General features: G+C 33.5%; 1 protein-coding gene across 1 annotated transcript in view; it reads right to left on the bottom strand.

Annotated features, from left to right (window-relative positions):
• Positions 1-6,481: 6,481 nt before the first annotated feature.
• LOC112010098 (beta-glucosidase 24) overlaps positions 6,482-10,813 on the bottom strand; it is a 7,529-nt gene continuing 3,197 nt past the window's right edge. Inside the window, exons 2-11 of the mRNA XM_065780484.1 lie at positions 9,827-9,932; positions 9,367-9,444; positions 9,186-9,273; positions 8,815-9,073; positions 8,459-8,574; positions 7,724-7,941; positions 7,598-7,629; positions 7,323-7,428; positions 7,127-7,235; positions 6,482-6,647 (exon numbers count right to left, since the gene is read on the bottom strand). Coding sequence (XP_065636556.1) covers positions 6,482-6,647; positions 7,127-7,235; positions 7,323-7,428; positions 7,598-7,629; positions 7,724-7,941; positions 8,459-8,574; positions 8,815-9,073; positions 9,186-9,273; positions 9,367-9,444; positions 9,827-9,932 — 1,278 coding nt within the window. The remainder of the gene's footprint in view (positions 6,648-7,126; positions 7,236-7,322; positions 7,429-7,597; positions 7,630-7,723; positions 7,942-8,458; positions 8,575-8,814; positions 9,074-9,185; positions 9,274-9,366; positions 9,445-9,826; positions 9,933-10,813) is intronic.

Raw genomic sequence — 10,813 nt, 5'->3', positions numbered from 1 at the left:
TTTTTAGGCAACATTTTAGTGGAAGTTAGAGTTTTATTTTTACCGGATTGTTCTTTAGTTTTGTCTCTACTTAAATATAGGAGTGTAATGCCATTTTTGAACAAAAAATTGAGGTATCCAAATAAGGGAAGCCCCTTAAATAGTAGTATAGATGATACTTTCATAGTAAGTGAATTGCAATAGTATGTTCTATAATCATGGGTTTTTTTTTTTTTTTTTTGAGTGAGATAAATTAGATTCTATTGCTCTATGACTCTTGAAATTATTTTAAAATCTAGTTATTATAATTTTATAGATAGAGTTTCTTTTGGTTGTTAATAATTACTATACCCTAAAATGTCTACTAAAAGAAAATATAAATATAAATTCCACTTCTTCATGAATTCTTTTCTCGTATATATTCAAAAACTCAAAATTCAATGCATTTTAATTATGATTGTATTATTATCTCATATAAATTAATGATATAATGTTTTTAGAACAAAGTTTTACTCAGGTTTAATAGGAAACTCATTCAACCTATTATATGACGATTTATACAAATATTGATGATTTTTAGATCACATGATCCATTAAATTATTTGGACAAATTATACGACTTATTGCAAAAGTCACGAGATCAAAAGTACACGTAAATGGTTGTTAGAGTAACCATCTAATGGATTGGAATTTTTTTTAAAACCGATTTAAAGGTAAACTTGTTATTGTTTAGGGAAAAAAAAAACACTCAAATTATTTGCGCAAAACTTCAACAACCTCAATATGATTGACATGATATAGAATATGAACTTTGTATTTTGAAGGAGCAGAAACAAATTCACAAAAAAGGAAAATACTACTTGTATACCAAAGTGCATAGTGATTTTGCAGAGTACACTTTCCTATATTCGGACAAATGAAAGTCAATGAGCTTATGAAAGTCGTAAACAAACTTGAGCTTATTCAAAAAATTTATGAATCAAACGTAAACATAAAAAATTACGAATATATGAACCTTAAACATAAAAATTTGAACTTGATTTTGCCTCATGCTAAAAAGCAAAATAGAATTAAGCCTATTTTTGTTAGAAGATTGATGATTCATTTAACAACCCTTTCTCTTGCTATTTTTAACTAATTTACTATATACTTTATATGATAAAAGTTTTATCAAATATAAGATAACACCCACATTGCCCTCCAATATAAGGATAGATTCATGCTCAACCTGGTTGATTAACCTAACTAAGCAAACTAACAGCTCACAAAAATGGTTAAGTGATAATATTAAGTTCTAATATTACTTGCCAAGAACTAGATTCATGCCCAAACTAAAATTTTCCACCTTAAACTGATTAGGTTAAGTGCTAATATTAAGTAGATGGCAACCTTCTTAAGGCTACAGCTCACAAAAAATGGACTACTAATCTACTATCTTTGAGGAAGTGATAAAGATAAATGGTTTTATCTCATTTAGCATTGAGCAAAGTTACAACAGTAATATTCTTGTATTGAATTATGACTGGATATATGGACACAGACACAGGTATGGGTAAGACACAGGCGATACAAGCAATTTTTGAAAAATTATAACATGATACGGCAGATAAGACACCGTTACAATATAGGTATGACACGGATACGAGGTATAACCCCCCAAATGATGTGTTCATGCAACCTATGAGTGCTTTTGTTTGAAGACCATATATGGCACTTCCATCATCAACAAGGATTTCACAGAGCTCCCTTGGAATCTGGGTCATTTTTTTTGCGCACTTGCTTAGCTATATAGAACCATGGTTTGTGCTCTGTTTCTAGCTACTGAATTTCAATGGCTCAAGTTTTCACATGTAAGAAGACCATAATGTAGCCGCTCATTCCTTGGCTAGACGGCCGAAATTTCATCCAGAGTTTATAGCTTGGATTGAGGACTTCCCTGTTGATATTGAACATGGCAGTTTGCCATGATTAATAAAATCTGCAATGTCTTTTTTCTTTAAAAAAAACTTTTTACATTTATTATTTCCTATATTTTTCTCAACAAAATCTTCCATCTCTCTTTAAATTTTTTGATAAATTACTTTTTAAATCTTAAAATTTTGGGTATGTTTCATTTAAACCTTGAAATTTCAAAATGTTAAATCCTAATTTTTTTTCCTCAAAGAAACAAAAAACTTAACGTTTTTAAGATTTCTCACTTAAGAAAAGTGTTACGTCCACAACATTTTTACAACACTTTCATAACAAATTATCGGTGGTAAGTTGTTATTACTTATTAGTTCTAATTTAAATCCACAACTTAAATTATTTTTTTACCGATTCGTAACAACCAATAACAATCAATCATTTAGGATATGTTGTGGCCATAACATTTCTCCTCATTTAAACTTTCTATCACTATTTTTTTTTTTTTTTTGTTAACACCATTAAACATGACATGGCCGGTTAGTTTAAATGAATTTATTTCAAATTTTAAGTTTTAAATGAAACTTACTAAAACTCTAAAGGTTAAGGTTAAAATAAAACATACTCCAAACTATAAGGTTTAAAAGTAAGTTAAGCCTAATTTTTTTCTTCACTTGCCATTTGGTTTTGTCAATTTAATGGTGAAATAATGACATTTTATTATAATTATTTCCTTCCTACTCCTACATTTTTTGTTTCCTTTTTTTTTCCCTCAAATTTCTCTATCACCTTTTTGTCTTGGCAAAAATACAATTTTTCACCTGCTAAACTTTGCCTAAAAATCATTTTGATCCTTTAAGTTTAAAATTAGCTTTTTTTAGTAAAATAACTTTATTAAAAAATCATTTAGTCCTTTAAGGACTCAGTTAGTCCAGTAATTTTGATAAAAAAATCACTCAAAATGATCAACTTAAGGATTAAAATATCATTTGGGTAAAATTACTAGATTAAAATGACTAATTTTCAAACTTAAAGGACTAAAATGATTTTTGGACAAAATAAACGGGTGTAACTACATTTTTTGTCTCTTGTTTTCTTCTCCTTGCATACCTTTTGGTTTTCTTTTTTGGACAAACAAGGATATCTAGACTTCTTCGAGTATTTAACTATTCCTTCATATGTATGTAGTCCTCCTATCCCATTCGCACCAAGTTATTACAGGGAGGAATCATGATGATTGTTTGACTTTTTGTTTCTTTTGAAACCCCTCATTCACATTCTAATATACTACCATAAAATTTTCTAGTCCCGCTTTATGTTTTCTGGTATGCTTCTTTTTACTGTGAGGCACATCTTTTTGGTGATAAGGTTTTAGTATCTAGATCTACTAGAAAATAATTGTTAAATATATTATTAGCAACGTGATGTGTTATACCATGTTGTATATGCTAGAGTGGATGCAAAAGGGAAAACATAGAATAGGAACATCGAGAATACAAGGATTACGTGGTTCAGCCTTGTCGGCCTACATCCATGGAGGAATCCCTTAAGGGTTACATCTTTATTGTGTAAGAGTGTAGTACAAAACCTGTGTTACAATGAACCTTATCATGAGTATTTATAGGCGACTAAACCCTAGACCACTAATACAAGTAGGAGTGGGCTTAGGCCTATTACATTGGGCTAATATGTCTAATATATATCTCTAACACCCTCCCTCAAACTCAAGGTGGAAGCTCGATGAAGGCTTGAGATTGGATAAGCATGAGAAGATCCCTTAGAAATGCCTTGAAAAATGCCTTTGAAGAAACCACAATGAAGAATGTGCCAATTCACTAATATTGGAGCTTCAACTAAAGAAACGGAATCCAAAATTAGAATCTACGCGAAAAATTGAGCAGGATAGGCCCTTTCGAAAATTTTGACTTTTGGTCAAAGGTCAACACAAAAAGTCAAAGTCAACGGATATTAGGTCGATTCCGAGTTTTCGGGTCGGGTCATGGATCAGGCAGCAGAGCTGCTGGCGTCATTCTATGACGTGTCGCTGACGTGGATTAGGGCTGATGTGGACGTGCTTGCGTGACTACTGACGTGGAGTGATGACATCATCAATGACATCACTCCACATCAACATCAGTTTGTTGGTGCGTGCGGCGTGTGAGAGTAGGTACCCTGCGCATGGAAGAGAGTTTAGGAAAAGTTTCGGCGCATGGAGGCGCGTGTAACATTCGATTCTCTCCAGATTTCTTAGGTTTGCAAATCGGCGGGATACAAGGCCATCAGGGCGACGCGTGGGAGATTTTCCGGAGACAACTGCAGCGCATGGAAGCGCATGACAGGGCTTTGGGTCACCAGATTTTTGGGTTTTTGTTGCGGGAGGTAGTGGAGTACGTCTGTGGTGTTGGTTTCATCAGGCGAAGCTTGGATTTGCACAGATCTAAAAAGTTAAGTCACGGCTTTGCTTGAGTTTGTGGATCTTGGACACAGCACTGAGCCACGGTGGTTGCGAGATGCCGTGGAGTCTAGATCTAGCAGAGAAGAATGTGTGACTTCTGATGATAGTGTGCACATGGTATTCTTCTTTGCTTGTTAGAGATGATTTGTTTGAAACCAAGAACGAAGTTGGGCTCGGATACCATGTTAAATATATTATTAGCAACGCGATGTGTCATATCATGTTGTATATGCTAGAGTGGATATGAAAGGGGAAGCATAGAATAGGAACATCGAGAACACGAGGGTTACGTGGTTCAGCCTCGTCGACCTACATCCACAGAGGAATTCCTTAAAGGTTACATTTTTATTGTGTAAGAGTGTAGTACAAAACCTGTGTTACAATGAACCCTATCATGAGTATATATAGACGACTAAATCCTAGACTACTAATACAAGCAAGAGTGGGCTTAGGCCTATTACATTGGGCTAATATGTCTAATATATATCTCTAACAATAACAACATTCTGAAATCATAAATAGTACACGTGATGGTGCAAACAGGGTTACAGGGGATCCAAGAGACTAGAGAAAGGTCATTATCTTTATCATCATACTAAAACACCAATCAGTTTTTGATGTAGATAGAGATTGAAAACTTTACCAATTAAGCTAACTAGATCCCACAATACAATTTAGATTTAAATGTAGCATGTTTAAGTTTCGAATTTTAGGCATTGAAGGTGGATATTTGATCAAGAAAATCAGGTTAGAAAGTTTTCACATAATTCACTTTCTAAACTGAGATTTGATATAAAAGAAAAGTTAAGTAGTTTGTTTTTAAATGTAATTTAAAGTTGTTTTGCTGGTATTGCTTCAGGCCCAAATGGTAAGCTAAACTTTGCTAGCCCATTAGCATACTTTGTCTACTATGTGTTGCCTCCAGGTTTTGTTTCCCTTGGAACATGAGCATAGCCATATATATTTTTTTGGTTCGTTTCTTCATCCATATAAATAATACTTTCACATAGAACATTATAAAATAAATTATATGAACAATATGACAAGGATGAATTGAACTTGGAAAATGCTAAAATTACTTTTTGCTTTATCCCATATTGGTTGTATGTGTTTAGTGACTGACCTATCATGAGGTTGAGGGGGGGGGGGGGGGGGCGCATGGCCCCCTTCAATTTTTGAAAATATATATATTAGTATATAAATTTACACAAAATTTTAGATCTTGACCCTTAATATTTATTCTTGGCCCCCCTCCCACAAAAGTTTTACAAATTGACAAATGAAAACCAGAAAAAAAAAAATTATTTGACCGTTCCTTTTGCCCAGTTGTACTAAGAATACCAAGATAAACCTTTAGGTAAACCAAAACACCAGCAAACAATTCATAAATCTAGATAGTAATGAAAACCTTTAGACAAACCCAAATTACCAACAAACAAATAACATATCAGTTCTATAACAACAACAAAATACTTATAAACAATTACAAATCACAAATCCCTAACCAAATAAATTACAAACGCTCCAGCCTTCTTCCTTGGGTCCATTGGTGACTCCACAATTGGCTAAGGTATGGTTTCTTGATTTGTAGATTATGGGAAAGTAAAGTTAAAAAAAAAAAAAAATGAAAAACCAATAATGATATTGTCACCTTGCCTTCTCTAGCATTGATATCCCAATTTCTAAAATCCTCAAACAAAAGACTTTGGCCGCACCCCCCCCCCCCCAAGTTCAAGTCCTGGTTCCGTCCCTGTTTGTGTTAGAGTTTCAGTCTTTATAACCTCAGGCTACTACTACAAAAGTTAGATCCTTTTGTAGTGGTACTCTGGTTATGTAATATATTATAAGCCTGTTTAAAAAACTCTATATACTACTTTCGTGTTTGTGTAATTGACACATTAACTTATATAATAAAATTTATGATATGTCCAAGCTTGCTGCATTCATAGGCAACTCAATGCAAGAAAATTGGGGTGCAATTAACCAATATCTTAGCTTTCAATAATTATTTCCTACATTGGATATATACATCATTTATCTCACAACATATAGACTCTAAAACTATGTAAGAGAGATGATGCATATATATAAATATATATCCAAAGCACAAGATACATTTTCCTAGGTTTTAGTGTTGTTGCATTAAAGGATGAAATCCTTGTACCACAAAGCTGACTGTTTGGGAATGCGCTTAAGGTTGTCCTTGAAATCAATGTAGTAAAGCCCAAATCTCAAACGGTAGCCGTCCCCCCATTCAAAGTCATCGAATAGAGACCAGTAGAAGTATCCTTTAACATTCACACCATTCCTGCAAAAATGAAAATTTTGATATAAAACAAATAGATGTTTGTACGAAGCGAGCATAGAAGCATAATTATGTCAATAAACTTGATAATAAATATCACATCCAATTCCAACGAAAAAGAACAAAGAAATGCATTCTTTTGCTTGTTTGTTTATTGTTTTTTCTTATTCTATGGAACTAAACATTCATCTTATTGAAGATTTTGATTAAGAGGTGCAAAGAGAGCAAAATTAAATTGATGCATATATGTAAAACTGTACAACACATGGTATTTATAGGAAAACAACCCTGGACTAACTTTATTTTATCTGTAGTCAGATTAGGTTACTTGTGTTGCACGTATAGTTAGATTACTTGTTCTACGAGTTAAGACTTAGGCTTAATCCTAATAGGTCTAACAAAAAGTATACTAAAACATCAACGCAAGCACACAGGATATTGAGGTTCTTATTGTTGCAAATTAACTAAGGTTAATAACTTACTGCATTGCAGCATGGATCTTAAGAAGATGTTGGAGAATATTGTTGATTCGATATGGATCCTTTAGTGCTTCAGTAACTTCAAGGCTATCGTCCCTTTTTTCAGTAATTCCTATACAGAAAAATCAACAAGATATTATTAATATCACAATGAGTATATAAATATATATAGGGGAAAACACATGAAACAAGCTACAACCATTTTCAGTAATGTATATTGTGGGACTTTGGTACTCAAGATTCATAAACTCCAAAAGTTTCTGTAGCCCTATCGGATAAATGTAAATAAAAGAGTTTCCAGGTGCCTGCAATTCAAGAAATTTAAGCATTATTAGCAAATACATGCAATTCAAGATGGAAATTAACAATGATTGACAGATTGGGCCTAGTTTTGTTCAATTAATGATGACCTATAAACTGTTAATTCTTTGTGACACTATCTCAGAGGAATGTTTCAAATAATGATTTTCTTACCAAAGGACCAATAGGAATTCCATCTTTATAAGCTGCAACAACCACAAAATGAGCAAGATCACCATTGAGTAGTCTTCTTAACATCATAGTATTATTAAGTTTACATGTGGTAGTGTATAAGTTTACCTGTGGTATTTGTTAAGTAGTCAGTACTGTATTCAGGTGTTGCATGTGGATCTGGTTGGAGGTTTTTAGCATATCTTGAAGTATAATAATTGATGCCAATAAAATCGAAAGACCCCTTAACCATTATTTCCTCTTCTTTTGTGAAAGTGGGCAGCCTGTCCTTCACCAGACTTCTCATGATGCTTGGGTAATGACCAAACACTAATGGTTCCATGAACCTAATGATAAGAAACATTACAATCAACTTTCTTTTCGATTTAGTGTTACACAGGAAAAATCGCTAAATCACTACATATCTTAAACTCTGCAAGAAATAAATCATAGTTTTATGTTATATTAACTTCTAATGGAATTGTAAATTGCCTACTTCTCAATGAATAGTGGAACAAGCTCCTCTCCATTCCACTGGGAATGCAGGGAGTCAATTTCGTGCTTAAGGTTTTATTTCTTGGATCTGATGGTGAACAAAGTGTCATACCATTTAAAATTTTAAATAACATGACATTTGATTCATCTTTAGATTGTAGAATTTAATATGAACTATAAAATGGATTCATGGATTCATTTGAAGTAGTTTATTAGGTTTTGATCCCCTTCCAAGGAGGATCCATTTCCTACCCTTTTCAGTACTTGATAGGTCAATTAAGTTGAGCCATTTCATGCATGTATTGAATGCCATAGCAATGTTAATGTAATAAAACTCTGTACGGATTGTGCCTGAGGTGCTTTACTAACCATCCTAAATTGAAATCAAGAGCTCTTTTTGCTGCAGCTTTATCCTCTGATGATTCTGAATAAGGCTCAAAATATTGTCCCACAAGACTAATTCCAATTTGTCCTCCTTGTGTTTCCTGAAATGTAACAGTTAACAAAACACCTAATAAAGATAGTCTTAAAAGAGAAAATAAATAGATCAAATCATTACAATATTATTTTATTTTTATTTTTTTGAGAAATAATTACAACATGCTACTAACCCCGCAGCTCGAACCTTTTCTCCCATAAACCTCCAAGCACTTTGTACATAAGTGTCAATTCAGCTACAAGGCCTTAAACTATTACAATATTAAGTCATGGAGAATGTGTCTCACCTGGAACTTGTTTTTGTAGAGCCTAGCAGCTGCAGTATGGGCAAGGAGAAGGTTATGGGCTACAATGTAAGGTTCTGTAGATGAATTACCGGCTGGACATGGACCAGGTGGCCCTGCTAGAGAGCACCTGCCTGGTGCAGCAAGCCCAAGATCATACCCAAAATAAGAGATAATATATGGCTCATTGATTGTAATCCAATGTTTGACCCTATCTCCAAATTCTTTGTAGCAAATTTCACTATAGGCCTTGAAGTCATCACTGGTGAAAAAGAAAAAAAGAAAAAAAAAGTGGAAACATAATTAATAGTCAATCACATTGATAAATCCATATTCTTCTAGTAGAGATACGTAAACAAAAAAAAGGTGCTTACATGATTGAGCGGCTTAAGAAGCCTCCATACTTCTCTTGCAGGGCTTGTGGTGAATCAAAGTGAAATATAGTCACAAAAGGTGTAATGCCTACATTAGAACATAGATCGTAAGAACAACATGTCAGTTTTTTGGAAAATTTTTGAGTTCCCTGTAATTTAAATACTAATAATGGCTTCTTACCATTTAGTAGCAATTCATTGATCAGGTTGTTGTAGTGATCAATACCCTCTTGGTTTATTCCACCACTCAAAGACCCATCTACAAGAAAATTTTAAAGTAGAGTGGTTAAACAAAAATGTCAGGCTGCAGTGGTAAATAAACTTAATCAACTTAGCACTATATGTATTTAAAGGCTTTCATGATTTATTAGCCCTTGAGTTTTGAATAGGCTAGCAAAAGAGCCTCAAGATCAAGCAGGTTTAGTCTTAGAAACTGCATCGAAGTCTAGCAGTATTCATTCTCCCAAAAAAAAAAAAAAACAGTCTAGCAGGATTTTTTTTTTTAAATCTTTTTGTCATTAAAAAATCAAAAAATTCAAGATAATATATATATTACCCTTAGGATGAATAAAATCGCACAACAGGCTTGCGGTGGTCTTCTGATGTTGGCGTTAGTTCAATTGAAGGCTGGTTCATCACACTCGCAGTAGTATGAGATTCTCTGATAGCAGGTGGAGTTGTTGCCGTCGCCGTTCGAGTATTTGCAATCGCAGACTGTGCATGGCTAGTCAATGCATGCTTGTATATCTTCAAATAGTGGCGATGATGTTACAGAATGAAGTGGAGGTATCGCAGTTTCAGGCTGTGGTGGTTGAATAGACGAAGTTTTTGGAATTGTCTTAGACGCAGACTGCTGTGCATTATCAACATATGGTGCACCGCAAGTTTGACTCAAGGGCGGAGCTACATTGCTCCTTGGCCCCCACAATTTTTTTTTTTTTTCTCTTACAACTATACTAGTAATAGGATATAACCCTCCCAAAAAATTAGAACCGGCCCCCCCAATTATTTCTAAGATTTTTAGTTAGTCCAATGGATGTTTAGTTGGCCTCCTCAATTGTTCAAAACTTTATTACCTGTCCACCCCAATTATTCCTAAGTTTTATAGTTAGTCCTAAAGATAATGACTAATAGTTGATCTTCTCTATTGTCCAAAAAATTTATAATTAATCTAATGAATAATAACTCACTCCCTAGCACCATTGACAACCCATTTCCCAACATAATTTCAATTTTTTTCCATCTTTAGGTATCTACAGAGCTTCTGCTAGTGTCAACCCATTGCCCCATTTTCTTTCTTCTCAACACAAAAACTCCTATCCCAACCAAAATTATTAATCCATTTTTTTCCTGGTGCAACATCATCTTCTTGACTCTTTAAAGAAGTGAATATGCAAGTGCATTTTCTTTTCTCTCTCTTTTATCAATCATCATTGTTATTTTACCATTAGTATTATTTTTGTTTCTTTCTTCTGCCACTATGTGTGTGTTGATATGCATAAGGGTATTTAAGATTTTTTTTTGTTCACTTTTTTGTATTGCTATCTTTATTCCATTAAAGATTGTTAGGCATAATTTTGATGTGAACTGTTCTTTTATTGGATTTTTTTTTTTTTTTTTTTTTTTTT

This window comes from Quercus suber, unplaced genomic scaffold (assembly GCF_002906115.3).
Source record: "Quercus suber isolate HL8 unplaced genomic scaffold, Cork oak 2.0 scaffold_236, whole genome shotgun sequence".
NCBI classification, from domain to species: domain Eukaryota; kingdom Viridiplantae; phylum Streptophyta; class Magnoliopsida; order Fagales; family Fagaceae; genus Quercus; species Quercus suber.
This window is presented reverse-complemented; position numbering and strand designations above follow the sequence as displayed.